The sequence below is a fragment of the Chrysemys picta genome, chromosome 22 (assembly GCF_011386835.1).
Source record: "Chrysemys picta bellii isolate R12L10 chromosome 22, ASM1138683v2, whole genome shotgun sequence".
In the NCBI taxonomy this organism is placed as follows: domain Eukaryota; kingdom Metazoa; phylum Chordata; order Testudines; family Emydidae; genus Chrysemys; species Chrysemys picta.
In genome coordinates this window covers 2971806-2989022 of record NC_088812.1, presented here as the reverse complement: position 1 = coordinate 2989022, position 17217 = coordinate 2971806, and the positions used below count along the sequence as shown (strand labels likewise).

Here is a 17217-nt window from a genome sequence, read left to right as displayed (position 1 = left end):
CTGTGTAATGGGAGGGGTGTTTCTCAGAACTAGTCAAGTGAAAGGGAGGGCTCTGGTCGCTGCTGTAAGCTAAGCAGCTTGTAACTTGTCACCAGTGGGTGGTCTCATGAGGGTCAGGGAGTGCCCGGGGAGGGGAAACAGACTGAAGTGTTAAAAACTTGCTCCTGAAGACTCAAATCAACGGTGGCAAGGCCTCTTACAGCAGCCTGATCACAACTGGGCCATGTCCTCCTGGTGGGGCTTGCACTAAATCAGAGTGACATGAGCTGTAGGCCTGGCTGGAAGTCAAACCCCTGGCTTGCTGCAGCTGTGACCAAGTCATTTCAACTCTGCCTTTCTCCCTACTCACAAGATCCTTACTTCAAAGTTGGGGGGCAGGAGAGTTGCTACAGTGCTGTGAAGTCTTAAACTCCAGCTGTAGGCAGTGGTGAAGGCTGCAGGTGTTGCTAGCAAGATCTGCCAGGTGGAGGCCATCTCAAACTAAATCCCCACCTGTAATGAAGTGATGGCTTAAAGCCAGGGCCTGCAGCTTGTAACCCACTGCTTTAGCCTGAGGGCCTCTGCTCTTGGCCTTTATTTCCCCAGCAAGTGGGGCATCAGGTTAGGTTTAAATCTCAGGCCCATTGTGCCATTTTCATCCACTCGCCTTCAGTTGGCTCTTCTCCCCTGTCCACAGTGAGCACCTGGAGATGCTCTGACCTGGCAGCAGCTTTGAAGATAGAGAGGTGCAGCTGCCAATTAATCCTGGAATATTTTGGGAGCCAGATTTTCCCCAGGGATGGCCCTTGGCATGAGGAGCTGGGGGAAGGGTGTAGTTTCCTGTATCTTCTCTCTGTCAGCGTGGGAGGGGGAAGCTAGATCCCCTAATCAGTAGAGATGAGTGACATGACTCTCTTGTGGCTTATAGCGGGTATCCTACCTAGGGACGGCTTTAAGTGGACAGCTGGGCCTTGGAGCTGCTGTGACCTGTCCTCTGTGGCTGTCCACCCGATTCATCCCTCTTTGTAACAAGCTTACGGGCCAAGCTCAGAACCACTGACAATTTTTTCTTAAGACTGGCTTTGTAAAATAAACTCCTGTTGTACATACTGCCGTGGCGGTAGGTCTGTTTCCCAGGAAGTGTTGCTCTGTTTTCTGTCTAAAGCCATTAACAGGTAGAGCTGCTGTAAATGGAGCCCAGTAAGCTGTTGACTACAGCATGGCTTCCCTAGCTGGAGAAAGAGGGTGGTACCTACCTCCTGGGCGGGGGGCTGAGGTAAGTGCTTTGAGCTCATTGGGTAGGAGCTATGGAAATAACCAGGGGTTATGTCTACACTGCACCATTGACCTAGAATCCTCCCAAACCCCCTTTCTGTCCCATAGGAGCGTCTGAGGTGGGTTTGAGGGTGTTCCAAGGCCAGGTTAGCTAACTCCGCTGGGGAGGTGGATTAGAACCCAGACAGGAATCCACAGGCTTTGCAGTGAGGAGGCAGGCTGAAATACTCCGGTGCTGCTTGTCCTCCAATGCTCTTGCCCCAATTCTCTGCCCTGAAAAGGGCGTTTCTCCCATAATCGACTGGGAAGGAATCCCAGAGAACGCAGGGCTAGGCCCCCAGACACACAGGCGAGTGCAGAAACTGTGAGGATGTGGTTCAGTGCTGGGGGGGACACACCCAGACACCGCTCCTCCAGGTTAATAGCAGTGTGGACATGTAGCCTTGAGACCTCAACCAAGACCAACGGCCCTGTTTGTACGTGGTCAGAGTCCTGGCCCTGAAGAACTTACGACTGACAACCTTGGCGTGGGCTGGGAAAGGACTTGTCCGATGGCACTAGCAGAGCTGGGGTTTGAACCTGTTTCCTGACTGCTAGTCTCGTGCTCTAGCTCCTGGCCCACAGTGCCTGTCTTGCAAGGGGGAAAGGAGCTAAATAGGGAGAGTGCGACTCACGAGGGGAGTCAGTATTGTCCCAGGAACGGTGAGTGCTGGCTAGCCCTCAAACCACACTCCAGCAAACTAAGGATCAGCAAGTGGTAGAAGAAAAAAATAAACCAGGCCAGGGAGGGCCCAGTCCCAAACCGCCCTCCCAGCTAACGGCGTGAAGTTAAAGACAGCAGGAGCTGGTGGCCCCAGCTGCTGCAACCGGTTTTGATGGTGGGGAGCAGTTTTGGGTGAAGAGACCATAGGTCCAGGTGAAATCTCCCACACGCACGGCTGATTTCAGCAGCTAGCACTGCCATTCTCTCTGGGACACGGCCTGGTCTATCAGGAGCAGTTTAGGCCCGTGCTCCTGACTGATTTCCAGCTGCATGAAGTATTTACTGTCCCCCAGCAAACCATTCCAGTAGTTGTATCTGCTCCTGTATGGGGCGGGAGGCGATGCAAGTGGTCGTGACAGAGGGCTACAGGAGTCTTAAATGTGGTCTAGTGCTGCATCTTGTCAGGGTTGGGTGGCTGTTCCTCACCCGGACCTAGGGCTGACATGTCCCTCCTTCAGCGGTGTGTGCTGTGACCAGGCCATTGTAAGATACTCTGCAATCAAAGCCGGGAGGCTGAACGGTACGAGAGGCTTACCACCAGAAATCCACACAGCCGAGCACTCATAGGCAATCTATTTTATTGTTCATTTCCAATGCAATGTACATCAGTCTTAACGTTCAAGCGCTAAATCCTTGTTAAGGACAATACATAACTGGAAAAGCCCTTTCACGCTTCTGGCCGGGGAGCCACTAACAGAGGACAGGGCAGCCCGTCCAACCGGCAACTCACTCAAAATGGTGCTAACCCCTGGTGGGCCGGGCCGATTCCTGCACTGCGAGCGGCATCTGACAGCCGCGTGCGTGGAAGGCAAGCGAGCTGGCTTCGCTAGGGTGGGTTTTAAGTCTCAAGGCAACAAGAGAAGCTCCTGGTGCTCCCATCATGCGAAAGAAAACTTCCTATTTCATGGAGCAAACGGCCTCTGTTTTCAATTTTCTACTCTCGTCGTTTTGATTAGTCGTCATTGCCTTGTGAGCCCGCTAAGGCAAATCTGCAGATCGTAGAGTTTAATGACTGGTATTAAAGTTGCAGTCTCAAAGGGAACAAATGAACCGCTGCCCTGCCTTCAAAAAGGAGAAAATCAATCAAAAGCAACTGCCCTTTACCTGGCAGACACTTAAAATAGCACGAGGGAAGAAATCTGCATTCAGTTATTTAAAGCCATTCAGTTGTGACACAATAAAAACCACCTTGTGCCAAGCCAATTGGGCTTAACGGAAATAATTTATTTTGGGGACCATAAAACCTTCTGGGGGTGGGAGAAATTCCTCCAGGAAATAGCTTTGTTCGGGCAGATGTGCCAGCTGGAATATTAAAACACTGTCTGATTAGAGATTATTTTCACCAAAGCAGAAGAGAAAATGAGCGGGGTTGGGTTTCCCTTCCTCCTTAAACCCAAGATTTACGCTGAGGAGGTTAGCGCCTTTACGGGGTGCCATTCATCGTGCTAGAATCGCAGAGTCCTGCTGGAATGGTGCTAGTTTAAAGCCACCCACTAAGGTTGCTTCTCAGGCACTCCTGTTTGAGGAACAGCGGGTGGGGAGCCCTCGGGGACTTATTTTCATCATTCCAGCCCATTTGGGGTGGGCGGTTTGGTTTCAGTCAGCCAAGGGGTTAAGCGCAGCTGCCGCCATCCAGGGGAAGGAAAAAACAGGTGCTAAAGAAGCTGAGTTGTGACTATTTAAAGCAGAGATGGACAAAAAACAACAAAAAAAAAAACAAAAAAAACCCTAACCAAGCTAGATGTCGAGCAGCGCAAGCCAGCGGCTCTTGCCAGCACCTCTACGATCTTGCACCTTCTGCTTGTAACGGAGGAGATCAGCACCTACTTTTATTGAACCTCATCCGTTTATCTCGTTCACCGCTGCGTTACGCTAATATCGCCACACTCACGAAGGGGCCGCAGCCGAACAGCACCTCCCCCCCATCCCCATCAGAGCCAGGCCATGCTTGCTAAGGAGCTACTCGGAGAGGCTGCGGAGCATGGGCGGGTGCTGCTTTCTGGGAGGGCCCAGGAAGGGAACTTTCGATACCTCAGCCTGACACACTAATACAGAGATGGTAAGAGGCAGCTTTTAACTGACATTCAGTCGGAGCGACATTCTGACGGCTCAGGACGATCCGCGAGGCAGCAGGGCTGGAGTTCCTTGCCGTCTGAGTCTTTGGTGTAACCCGTGAGTATGCAAAACGAACAGCTCCCAGCGCGTCCGACCTCTCCTCACCACCAGCCTCGAAGCATTAGCGTGGGCCACGACAACGCCGCTTGGCCTCAATTCGTCTCGTAGGAGGCCAGCAGAGCAGCATCCACCGGCTCCATGCAGGAGGGACAGGTGAAGGAGCGCATCAGCCAGTCGTCGATGCAGTCCACGTGGTAGATATGCAGGCAGGGCAGGAACCGGATGGGGTCTCCGTACACGAAATCCAGCATGCAGATGACGCACCTATGGCCAGAGAGAGGGGAAGTGCTGTTAGCTCGCCGTCTGCAGGGGAGATACCTGGCCCCACTGTCTCCATCACTGCCCCGGGGGCTTTACCCCCCGACGTTTAGGGGCCGGTTAAGCTGGAGCAGCCTTGAGGCTGTTCTACTTCATGTTTGGCTTCCCACAAGCCCTGGGAAGAGAGAAAAGCCCCTTTCTTCTGCCAGAGCAGAGGGGGGCAAACTACGGCCCACGGGCCGACCGTCCTGGCTGGCTCCTGGCCAGGGAGGCTAGCCAGCCCCCGGCCCCTCCACTGCTGTCCCCCATCTGCCGCAGCCTCACCTCGCTGCCAGCGCTCTGGCCCGCCCCTTCTGCCAGGCAGCGCGGCGGCATGGCTGGCTCCGGCATGGAGCGGGTGGGTCCCGGTGGGGCAGTCAGGGAGCAGGTGGGGGGGGGGGGCGCGTCAGGGGACGTGGAACCGGGAGGGTTGGATAGGCATGGGAGTCCCAGGGGGCCTGTGGGGGTGTGGATAGGGAGCGGGGCAGTCAGGGAGCGGGGGGGGTTGGATAGGGTGTGGGGTCCCCGAGGGGCGGTTAGGGGTCAAGGAGCAGGGGGATTTGGATGGGTTGAGGGTTCTGAGGGGGGCAGTCAGAGGGCGGGACGTGGGGGGGGGGGGGGGGGCAGGGGCCAGATTGTTTGGGGAGGCACAGCCTTCCCTACCCTGCCCTCCATACAGTTTTGAAACCCCGATGTGGCCCTCGGGCCAAAGAGTTTGCCCACCCCTGATATAGAGACTCCCAGCCAGCTCCCGGGCATGCTCAGAGGGAGGGGTCTTGACCCAGTAAGCTGATGCCCACAGCTGAGTACAATCAAATGCCTCTGGACTTGATGCCAGGCACTGCAAGGCTGCATTCGACCAGCATTCTACCTCCCACAGCGCCCCGGACTAGCTGCTCCCAAGGAAGGTGAAAGCGACCCCCCTTCTCTCCCCCCCTGCCCCATCTGAGCAGGGTGAACCCAGATGAACACAGCATTCAAGGTGGTGGCGAACGGATAGGATAGCAAAGTGAGTTCCAGTCTCATTTTCGCACGCCTGTAAGTTTAATACACTGGCTTTTGGACTGGGCAGTTTTCCACTTTGATTTCCTGCCCCATACAGGAAAGCTCCTCAAGCATTTGAAATCTACGCATCTGTCACCTAATAATTCCCTGCCCGCACAGGAGCCTGGGGCATGAGGGCAGCTTGATCTCTCGCCTGTTCTCTGCCTGGAGCAGAGTTGAGTCTCCTGACGATTGAAATGCTTTAATGGCCTGTAACATACAGGAGGTGAAACTAGAGGATCTAATGGGCCCTTCTGACCTTAAGCTCTATGAGAGACAACAGAGGGAGTACAACCGGCGCCCTATTCGAAACAGAAAAAGACGGGTTACTTCCCACCTCAGCCTCCCAATGGGAGACTCTCTCAAATACCAGCTGAACTCTGAAACGCCAAACGTAACAAGCAGTAGCTCTCATGGAGGCTTGGTTCTGTTTGGTGAAGGGTTTGAAGATAAAGTGGGATTAGCCCACCGGATAGAAAAATATTTGCAGAGGGCAAACTGCATGCTGGCTGCTCTAGCAAAGAGGTGTGAGGACCAAGTCCTTGTCCTCAACGACTTTCCATTCTAGGCAGACGTTATCCAGCCTTGTGGAATACCACAGGCTTGGAGCTAGTAAGTTGTTTTCCCTCGAGGAGTGAGTGGATTTTCTGCCAAGCCTGGAAAGTTTCCATGACAATTTTGGAGTTACCGCAAACCTAGGCAGTAAATTCGAAGGACTGTTTAGCCATGCATTGGGGCGGATCGTTCAGCTTTATGGCGATTGCCGTCAGCTCACAGCTCAGCCGGGGGCTAAGAGAAGAAACAAAGGGTGTCGGACGCAAAGGACTTACTCTTTCACTTTTTTTTCCGATGGTTCTGTGCCCGGATCGAATATCCCTTTGGGCAGGTGCTGTATCAGCCCGATCCTCTGGGCGATTCGGATCTGTTCTTCCTCCGTTAGCTGCGTGGCAAGTCGGGTCTGGCTCGGCGTGGGGTGATACACTGGGATTGGCTCGTGTTCCTTCAAAATTAGAAGACAGAGTTCATTACCCTGGTAACAGGCACCCAGGGACTGAATGTCCCCCCTCCTCCTGATTTTAATAGAAAACAAACCTGTCAGGGATGGCTAGGTAGACTCAACCCTGCCTCAGCATGGTGGGGTTGGACTAGATGACTTCTTGAGGTTCCTTCCGGCCTGGCATTTCTATTATGCTATTTAAGGAGTAAGTTTTGCAGTCTATCCAACTAGAAAACTTGAAGTGCCCTTATTTATACTGCAGTAGCAACCAGGAGCCTCAGTCCTGGATCAAGACCACAGCACGCAAGGTGCTGTACATTGTTTAGGTGAATTACCGTAGCATCCAGTACCCCAGTCATGGATCAGGACCCCAGCGTGCTAGGCGCTGTACAAACAGACCCCCCCCCCCCAAAAAAAAACAAGAAAAAGACAGTCCTTGCCCCCAAAGTGATTCCAATCCAAGGGTAAGACGAGATGACAGATGGATAGAAACAGACAGGGAAGCCCAAGGAAACAAGACTGGTCAGCATGACGGGCGGCGCATCAGCACAGCAGCTGCCTAGCTGGTGTCAAGGTTTCTACAGGCCTCACGACAGGGGGGAGTTTTCAGAGCCCTGTTATTTGCCTCCCACCGCAGGGCTGTGGGCAGTTCTTCATGGTGTTACTGAACTCAAGCACCAATGGAGAACACCAACGTTGCTCCCGAGGAAACGCCAGGCCGGAGAGCCGGCCATTTCAGGCTGACCCACCCAGCCAGATGCCAGGATCTGAGGGGCACAGCGTCAAGCCCTTCATCCAGAAACGCACATGCTAATCCCTCCCCCACACCCCCAATGGGTAATACACTAATCCCTCCCCCTACAACGACAGAGGACACCAACTGGGCTCTCATGCGGCTTCAGACCTGTCTGGTGTGTCTGTACCAAGGCGATAGGTGCCTTAGGCCATGTCACTCAGGTAGCTGCATTATGCCGACAGGAGAGAGCTCTCTCGTCGACAGAATAAAACCAGCTCAAGGAGCGGTGGTAGCTAAGTCAGCGAGCGCTGTGCACCTGAGCCCTTATGCGGGCAAAATTGGGGGAGGGTTTCCACACCACTGAGCAATAAAACTTTTGCCAACGTTAAGCACTAGTGTAGACACGGCCTTAGAGTTTACATGGCTCTGAGCATTGGGCAGATCTCTTCCAATCTAATGAGGTGTTTCTACAGCACCCAGGAAACAGCTGTGTCTTGAGGGTGGAGACACCAAGCCTGGAGAGGAATGTTTAGGGTGGAGCTAGACTGAAATTGAGCACAGTATCAGGGTAGTCATCCCTAGGGAGACTGTGAAAAGCCCCATTGCTTGGGGTGTTTCAGACTAGGTCCAAAGGCCTGGGAATAGCCCATGGGGACAATCCCAAGCTGGACAAGCCAGGATTCTCTGCCTCCCAGTTTGCAGGAGGTGCTGATAGGAGCTGGTCGGAAATACAGCTTCTCTGGGAATGCCAGAGCCCCACGGCCAAAGCCAGCGCCCGCCAAAGGCTGGCAAGGGGAAGAGAATATGCCTGGAACCCAGGAGTTCTGGGGAGGGTCCTGCTGGCTCCTGGTGCCCAGCCATGCACCCATACAGGACTGGGAATGCGGCTGGCTAGGTCAGGTAGGAGACACCCCCTACCTCCTAGTACCCTTCCCAAAGGAAGCCCGCACTGGGCCGCCCCCAGCACACCGCGTGAGCTGCACCCCCACCCCTGGAAACTCTCCCTGGGCCACATCCCTTGCTGCTCCCCTCCCCCAGCTGCACAGCCAGCTGCCCCAAGAGCTCCCCCTGGGGCTGCAAACCCCCCATAGGCCCCGTGGGTCACACCCCCGGCAGCAGGGCGAGCTTCTCCCATGGGCCACGGCGCAGCCCCCCTCCCCACCCAGAATCCCATCCCCATGGGCAGTAGCCCCCTCCTCCCAGCTCACCCCCCCCCCAACTACTCAACTCTCCTGGGAACGCCCCCATAGGCCTCGGTGTCCCCCCCCCAGAGCCAACCCCCAACTGCTCCCCACGGCTCCCCCAGCTCATGAGCCGCTCCTTCCCCTACAGGCCTCCCCAACGCCCCCCCCACACACACTCTCCCGGCATAGCCTCTCCCTTGGGCTCCCCGCCATGGGCCGCCCCTCTGCCTCCCCTACCCCCAGACTTCCTCCCATGACCGCCCAGCCCCCGCCTTCGCCGCCCCATAGGCCCCCCAGGCTCCCCCCGGGCCTATGACCCCCCAGCCCCTTCGGCCGTCCCCCCCATAGGCTCCCCCCGGCCGTCCCCCCCATAGGCTCCCCCCAGGCTCCCCTCCCGCCGTCCCCCCCATAGGCCCCCCCAGGCTCCCCCACCCCCCCACGGGCCCCATAGGCCCCCCAGGTTCCCCCCCCCCCCGGGCCTATGACCCCCCAGCCCCTTCGGCCGTCCCCCCCATAGGCCCCCCAGGCTCCCCCCCCCATAGGCCCCCCAGGCTCCCCCCCCGGCCGTCCCCCCCCATAGGCTCCCCCAGGCTCCCCCGCCCCTCACGGGCCCCCCAGGCTCCCCCCACGGCCTATGACCCCCCCAGCCCCCTCGGCCGTCCCCCCACGGGTCCCCCATAGACTCCCCGCTCCCCCACGGGTCCCATAGCCCCCAGGCTCCCCCGCCCCGTACCTGGTAGGGGGGCGGCGCCGGGGGGGCGGCGGGTCCCCGGGCCCCAGGCTGGCCCCGTCCCCCGAGTCGTTGAGCAGCGAGAGGTCATCGGCCGCCTGCGAGGAGAGGCAGTTCCCCATCCCCGGCCGGACTCTGCCACCCCCGGCCCTCCGCTGGGGGGAGGGGCAGAGAGCGACGCCGTCTGCTCCCCCCGCCCCTCGCCGGGCAATGGTACCGCCCTCCGCCCCGGGGCATCACGGGAATTGGAGTGCTGGCGGCCTTCGCGGGGTTCCGCGCGTGCGCAGAGGGGGAGAGCGTGTGGGATTGGGAGGGGGGAAGCAATCAGCGAGGACGGGGGAGAAGGGGTAGGAAAGAGGAGGGGCAGGTATGGAGTTAGGGGAGGGGGCAGAGCAGGGAGTGGCTGGGTCAGGGTAGGGGAAACAGGCTGTGAGGAAGGGGCTGGGGAAGGGGGAGAAGAGGGGAAGGGGCAGTGTGGAAGGGATGAGAGGGGGTGTAAAGAAGGGGAGCCCCCCACATGCCCCTAGTGCCAAAAGGCTGACAGCATTTTGTTCCATTTGGGAATCGATTTGATTCACCCCACATGACCTTCATAGTTTGGGAACATACCTATCCTTGGACTAATCGCACCACTTTCTCCTGTCTTGATCCTACCCACTTGGCCCTCATTTGCTTCTTCAAGGTGCATGAAGAAAGCCTGGAAGATTTTTTCTTTTCCTTGTCTTATACAATTGCAGAGTCATCATCAAATGCTGGCATCGAACAGAGGGCAGAGTTAAGGTTGTCTGGTCTGGGAGTGACTGAGCAGGGCTGGTTTGCTAGGGGAGCAGGGTCCCCGGCAAGAGTGCCAGGCAAGCAGAGTGGGGCAAGCCCCCGTGCCCCAACCCCACTCCCCAGAAGGAGCACCGGGCGGGTGGGCAGAGATGGGCGAGCTCCTGCGCCTTGACCCCATTTTCCCAGCAGGAGCGCAGGGGAGGGGTCCCTCTTGCTCTGGTTCTGGCCAGGGCCCCACAAAACCATAATCCACCTCTGGACTCAGGACACCTGGGTTCTATTCTGGCTTTGCCACTGACCTGCAATGTGACGTTGGGCAAGTCGCATCCTTTCTCTCTGCCTCAATTTCTGCTCCCAGCCTGTGTATCTTCCCTATTTTGAGAGTAAACTCTTTGAGGTGGGGATTGTCATTGTCTTTCTATTGTCTTACACACAAGCCTGTACTGTGCAAACCCCTGTGTGGACACATTTATCTCTGTTTAAAACTGATCAGAGTGGTTTAGTTGATGAGGGCAAAACTAAAGCAATGTAAGCCACATTTCAACCAATTTAAAACATCCACTGTTGTAGCGATTTAACCAAAATTGGTTTAAAAATGACACCTATAGTTAAACCAGTATGAGTGTGTGTAGACCAGGCCTCAGGTATGTACAACCCATGTGACAGGTTAGATACTACTGTACCCTAAATCCCATTCCCCTTCCAAAGCTGTGCTAGAACCCAGGAGTCCTGGCTCCCAGCTCTAACCACTAGACCCCACTCAGAGATAGAACCCAGGAGTCCTGGCTCCCAGCCCCCTGCTCTAACCACTAGACCCCCCTCCCCAGAGCTGGGGAGAGAACCCAGGAGTCCGGCTCCCAGCCCCCCTGCTCTAACCACTAGACCCCCCTCCCCAGAGCTGGGGAGAGAACCAGGAGTCCGGCTCCCAGCCCCCCTGCTCTAACCACTAGACCCCCCTCCCCAGAGCTGGGGAGAGAACCCAGGAGTCCTGGCTCCACCCCTCAATCACAGTTTGGTTCAACAGATTGAGGGAAGGGGGCGTGGCTATTGCCTCGCGTGGCTATTGCCTCTCTTTGGGAGCCGAGCCCGCCCCTTCCTCCTATCACGTGACCGGTACCCGCTTCTTTCCCCACCATGTGACCCCCCCTCACTTTCCCTCCCTCCCTCCCGTCACGTGGTGCGGCCGCCAGCGGGCGGGGAACGGCGGCCGGCCGGGGTCAGCGCCCGCGTGTCGCGTTCGCCTCGTTTTGCCGCCGCCGCTGCAGCCGCCTCCCTCCTGGGCCGGGCAGCCGGAGCCGCCGCCAGAGCGAGAGAGGCCGCCGCGCCCGCCCCTGGCCGCCGGGCAGGTACCGCCGCGCCGGGCCGGCTAGGCCGCAGCGCCCGCCGGGGCCTGCGAGAGGCGGGCGGGGGCAGCGTGGCCGCTGGGCGCGGGGAGCCGGGGCGGGCGCGCGGCCGGGAGGGGCCCTGGGGGAGCTGAGTGAGCCGGGGGGTGGGGGGGCTGGAGGAGCAGCCGGGGGGGGTGGGAGAGGATGGGGGGGCTGGAAGGGGCGGGGGGAGCTGAGTGAGCTCGGGGGGGGAGCTGGAGGAGCAGCCGGGGGGGGGGGGGGGGAGGGGAGCAGAGGGTGTCTGGGGGGGTTGGGTCACGGGGGTAGGAAAGTGGGCGAGCCCAGGTGGAGGGGGGGGCGTTGGGAGATCAAATGTGGGGGGGCCAGGATGGAGCCCAGAGGGGCGGGACGGGAGAGGATGGGGGGCGGGAGGAGAGGATGGGGGTTGTTGGAAGCTGGCAGGAGGAGGGCGAGGGGACAGGCTGGGGGGCTGGAAGGGCAGGCGGGGTGGGGGGGAGAGGATGAGGGTTGGGGCGGGAGACGCAACCTGGGGGGGGAGGGGAGAGGATGGGGGGTTGAGAGTGGGGGAGAGGATGGGAGGCTGGAAGGGGCGGGAGGAGCAGCTGTGGGGGAGGGAGCAGAGGGTGTCTGGGGGGGTTGGCTCATGGAGGTGGGGAACTGGGTGAGCCCTGGTGGGGCGGGGGGGGGGTCGTTGGGAGATCAAATGTGGGAGGCCAGGATGGAGCCCGGAGGAAGGCAGGAGGACCCTCAAGGGGTGGCTGGGGGCGGGGGATGAGCTATTTGGGGTTGGGGTCAGTCACTGGAGGATGTAGGGTGTGGGGGAGGAAAGAAGCATTTGGGGTAGGGGGACCATGGATGGATCCCGGGGCTGTGCCTCTTTCTGGCCTGAGGGCCGGGGTAGTCCAGCCTCAGGGGTGTGGTAAGATGGGACCCACTCTTCTTTCCCATCAGCCTAAAATGGCACCACACAAGGTAACCCCAAGAACTTGCCTCATCCTGTAGCTTGGTGAGGCTGGAGAGGGGGATTTGGGGCTGGATCAGCAGGGATTGGGAAGGGGGCCTGTTTAGAAAAGGCAGGCCCAGAGCGTTGGTGGGTTAGGAGGAAGTGGGGTCTACTCTGGAAAGGGTGGGGCAGAGAGGAAATGGTGAGGGTGGAGGCTCTCTCCACTGGCTCTCGGCTGTGACTGTTGGTAGAGGAGCACTGGTTTCCATGAAAACTCCCACTCACTTATTTTTAAGGGAAAGAAGATGGGGGGCATAGCCCTCCAAAAATCTCTTGGTCTCTAAATCCACCGAGTGCTCTTCTTCTGCTGAGCTCCCCACGTGGTTTGGTTTCCTGGTGATAAGCATTTGGGGGGACCATAGAAGTTTGGGGTTTCCCCCTACCTATTGCTCCCAGTGCCCCCAGTAATTTGTTCTCCAGTCCAGTTCCAAATATCCTAAATGATGGTGCTTCCCTTGGGAAGTTGATTCCACAGTGCAGTAGATCCCTTGCAATTAGGAAACATTTCCCATTGTCACCCTAAACTTTCTCCGTCGGTTTCCCTGACATTATTCCTAGATCCCTGGAGATGGATGTGATGCTGCTGGGGGGAGCAGAAGCGTGTGCCTCTTCCATCTAGGGTGACCAGATAGCAAGTGTGAAAAATCAGGACAGCCGGTGGGGGATAGTAGGAGCCCATATAAAAGAAAAAACCCAAATATCAGGGCTGTCCCTATAAAATTGGGACATCTGGTCACCCTACTTCCATCCAATGAGGGCCTGATCTAGCAGCCACTGAAGCTCCTGGGAAGACTTCCATTGATTTAAATGTGCTTTGGATGGCGATCTAGCTCTGTAACATGTAATGCTAATATCCCCACTAAACCCACCCTCCAAACCCTAAAACAAAAATAGCATTTTCAGTACATCTAGTCCCTGCAGAAGCAGCAGAAACTTTTCTTGCCTCTGTATGAAGGCAGGCAGGACCTACATGCATTGCCAAGTCCTTTTCTTAGGCAGTGGATCAGAGCGGGGTCCAGTCATAGCGAGTGCAGGTCCATCCTGGCTGACAGCCGGAGTTCTGCAATGCCTTATGATCTTCGGTGCAGTTGAGTGAGATGCTCTGAATGGAGTGTCATTAACCTCGTTTCCTTCCTGTGTAGTTACAGCTCTGCACCATGGATTGGCAGCCAGATGAACAGGGACTACAGCAAGTGCTGCAGTTACTCAAAGATTCCCAGTCTCCTAACACGGCCACGCAGCGTGTTGTCCAAGATGTATCCTTGGAATAAGCCCCGTTCTGCGCTCGAGAAAGTCTTTGCAGAACCAAGTTGTGTATGTTTGCTGTGTAAATTGTGCTGAAAGCGAATGCCCTTTAAGTCGAGGTGCCCTGCATAGCCTTAAAATGGGGGGGAATTTTAGTACTCCTGTCCGTGGATTTATTTTGTTATCTTCGAAGAATCTGTGTCGCTGACATGCGGCTTGGCAGCGTGCCCATCTGATCCTTAATGTTGCGACGCTCTGGTCCAAACAGATGCTGTGCATCAGCCTTCCTTTAAAATCCCGGTTTGGGCTGTGAGCCTTTTTCTTTAACCTAGCGCTGTAGAAACTGAAGCAACTGAACCAATTCCCCGACTTCAATAACTACCTGATATTTGTCTTGACACGGCTGAAATCGGAAGGTACGTTGTCTGCTGTGATGAAAGTGGATGGAAGATGCGCGGGGACTTGTCCCTGTGCCGTTAAGTGTCTCTTATGTGCGAAATTCCTTCGCTGGGGATTGTTGGGATAACTCGCGTGAGCAAGAGAATAGAAAGTTGAGTGTTGGGAGGTGGGTTTCCTTGCCGGTGGGGGGTGGGCGGGCTCCACAGACATATCTGAGCTAGGCCCTCTTGCTTGTTAAATGAGCTTGTATCTGATCTAGGCCTGGCATCTTAAGCCCCTCAAGGTTCTTGCTGGAGTATCTTGTAAACTTGAAATTTTAATGCTTTAGAAATGATTTTTCCACAGGTGTTCTTGCAAAAACTAGGCTCTGTTGCAAGTGACTGGCTTTCCTAAAAACTTGGAGGTAGTGCTTAGAGTAGGGATCTGGGACTCCTAGGTTCTCTGCCTCTATATGAGATGAAGACTGGGTCAGTAGTTAAGCAGGAGATGGGAAGTCTGTGATTGTTAGGTACTGATCTGCCGCCCCCCCCATAGTATTTCTCTCTCACACACACACACTGTGAGGCAGGGAGGTGCTGTTATGCCCATTGTACAGATGGGAAACTGAGGCACGATGAGGATAAATGGCTTGCCCAAGATCGCTCAGGTGGAGCAGGAATTGAACCCATGGTTCTCTAACCACTGGGCCAGGCTTCCTCTCCAAGCTGATCCTGCAGTGTTCTGCTCCCAGCTGCGGGAGAGACTGTGGACTAGTGGTTGCAATAGGGGCACTGGGGGCCAGTACTCCTGGGTTCTATTCCCAGCTGAACTTGCTGAGATCTCTTCAGTAAGTGAGTTCACCTCCTGCTCATTCTGGGCCTCTTCAAAATGGGGCTGGTACTGTCTGTCTCAGGGGAAATGCAAAGCCTTGGAGTGCATCGTGAAGGGGGGTTGTGTTCGGAGAGGAATGGCAAGCCATTGTGTTTGGAGATGAAGGTATAGTGTGACTATAACAACAAAAGGCAGATAGCTGCATCCTAAACCTTTGTGTGCATTGAGATTATAGGCACGTGTACCTGGGAACAAACCCACATGCTTGATATCCTTTCACCCTACAGCCTGTTAGAGTGCTTAACCGACTCGATATGTATAGAAATCTCTTCTCCCCCAATCACTCACAGACATGCAGCCACCTCTGGGGGGAGCAGCGACAGCTGTTGATGGAATTTTTTTAATTTTGTTCTCTTTCCCCCACCCCCACCCCCTCTTCCAAAAATTCTCTCTAACCAGACGAACCGACTCGCTCGCTCAGCGGGCTGATCCTGAAGAACAACGTGAAGGCGCACTACCAGAGCTTCCCCCAGCCCGTGGCGGAGTTCATCAAACAGGAATGTCTGAACAACATTGGTGACGCTTCCTCTCTTATCCGAGCCACTATCGGTAAGAGCCGCGGGGAAGGGACAGGGTGGCACTGTGGGAAGTTAGTCCAGTTTCAAGTAGCTTATGCCATGTAAGTACATTTGCATGTAGGGGAGAGGAGTATATTGTAATGATCCCCTTAAAGCGAGGCTGTGCTCGCTGGCCTGGAAAATCCTCGATGGCCCATGTTGTGTCGGTTTCTAATCACCGGTCCTGAGCTCTTCCTGCTTCGCCGGCAGTGATTGAACCCTGCTTGTTCTCCTGTAGCTGTACCGTCTCCTGCAGGGCCACTAGGAATAAACCACTCTAGCCTTGTCTACCCTTTAGACCTGGCCCACACTGGGGGGCGGGAGGGGATCGATCTAAGATACGCAACTTCAGCTACGAGAATAGCGTAGCTGAAGTCGACGTATCTTAGATCAACTTACCTCCCATCCTCATGGCATGGGATCGACGGGGAGCGCGTTCGGGGATCGATTTATCGCGTCTAGACGAGACACGATAAATCGATCCCCGATAGATCGATCGCTACCTGCACATCCAGCAGGTAATGTGAACGTACCCTAAGTGTGATGGCTTAACTATGCTGGCATAACTAAAGCAGCAAACCTGTCTCCTAATGTAGATGCTGTTACACTGTACTAGGGCTTCTACCAGCATATCTGTTGCTAAAATAATCACGCCTTTTACTGACCTAGTTATGCGGGTAAAACTTTGTCAGTCAGGTCGAAGTCAGTAAAACGACCGGGCGTGGGTCAAAGGTGCACAGAACCGATGCGGAGCAAGAATGTGTCTGTAACGAGAAGGGTGTGCTCAGAAATCCTCTTGTGTAAAAGCCTCTGGTCCTGATCCTTGCCGGGCAGTTCGGGTAGCATCGCTGCTTCTGGAACATGTGGTTCCTGGAGAAAACTGAACTCCCCTTCTTACCGCTAAAGGGGTAGCAGATGGTACAAGGGTCTGACTGTAGTGTGGTTCTAAGGGCTTGGAGGCTTGACTAAACCCACCGGGTTAGAGCAGGCATTGGGGCGGGGATGGTGATAATACCTGTTTGGGGTGGGAAATGACACCTCCCCTCTCCCCTGAGTGTGTGTAAATGAACTTGAGAGACCGACTGAGTGGAACACTGGGTTTGACAAGCCAGCGCTTACCACGAGGCTTGAAATGTCGTGTGTGTTTCCAACTGGCAGGGATTCTCATTACCACCATAGCTTCCAAGGGGGAGCTTCAGATGTGGCCGGAGCTCCTGCCGCAGCTATGCAACTTGCTGAACTCCGAAGACTACAACACGTGTGAGGTAAGACAGGGTGTCCGGGGAGAGGAGGCCGCGGGATTACATCAGGGTCTCTCTCGGCTTGGTCGTATCGAAGGTGAACTCTGTCACCTGCTCAAATCCAGCCCAGCTGGGTGGCCCTGGAGTGAACTGAGTTGTCAAATCTCAGTCTGATTCCCATAGGGATAAATGTCCATGTTTCTGTATTATGGTATCGTGCCTCGGTTTCCCCTCTGTGAAAGGGGTCTGCTTTCCTAATGTAACCCACACTTGTGGAGTATGGTTCTCTAGCCGTCGGATTGAACCAGAGTACATAATTCATGAGTCTGTCTAGCTTTTGAGCTGACAAACGTGGGTCTTCTAGCTCAGAGAGTAAATGTTCGTGCTTTTAGATCTAGCAGCCCCCAGTGTGATCCCCACTGCTGACACACACACACCCTCCCCCCGTGCGAAGCATCTCATGTTTCACTAACATGACTGGCAGACAAGATAAATACCTAGATAAGGATTCTGTGAGGGGAGCACACTTGGAATTTCGCAGATGGAAAACACTGGAGTAGGGTAAAGTACTGTCCTTCCCAGGACTGCATGGGCATTTTTCA

The 17217-nt window shown here is 55.8% G+C and overlaps 1 protein-coding gene and 1 pseudogene across 2 annotated transcripts in view; one reads left to right on the top strand and one right to left on the bottom strand.

Annotated features, from left to right (window-relative positions):
• Positions 1-2578: 2578 nt before the first annotated feature.
• On the bottom strand, positions 2579-9390 carry LOC101941166 (RING finger protein 11-like; annotated as a pseudogene).
• A 1773-nt stretch (positions 9391-11163) lies between these two features.
• The window catches only part of TNPO2 (transportin 2), a 29476-nt gene continuing 23422 nt past the window's right edge, over positions 11164-17217 (top strand). Inside the window, exons 1-5 of one of the 2 annotated variants that reach the window (XM_065576004.1) lie at positions 11164-11300; positions 13446-13559; positions 13889-13964; positions 15217-15366; positions 16533-16639. In XM_065576004.1, the coding sequence (XP_065432076.1) occupies positions 13461-13559; positions 13889-13964; positions 15217-15366; positions 16533-16639 (432 nt within the window). In that variant the 5' untranslated portion in view covers positions 11164-11300; positions 13446-13460. Of the gene's footprint in view, positions 11301-12141; positions 12273-13445; positions 13560-13888; positions 13965-15216; positions 15367-16532; positions 16640-17217 lie in introns of those variants that run through there. The other variant, XM_008163309.4, reaches the window with a different exon arrangement.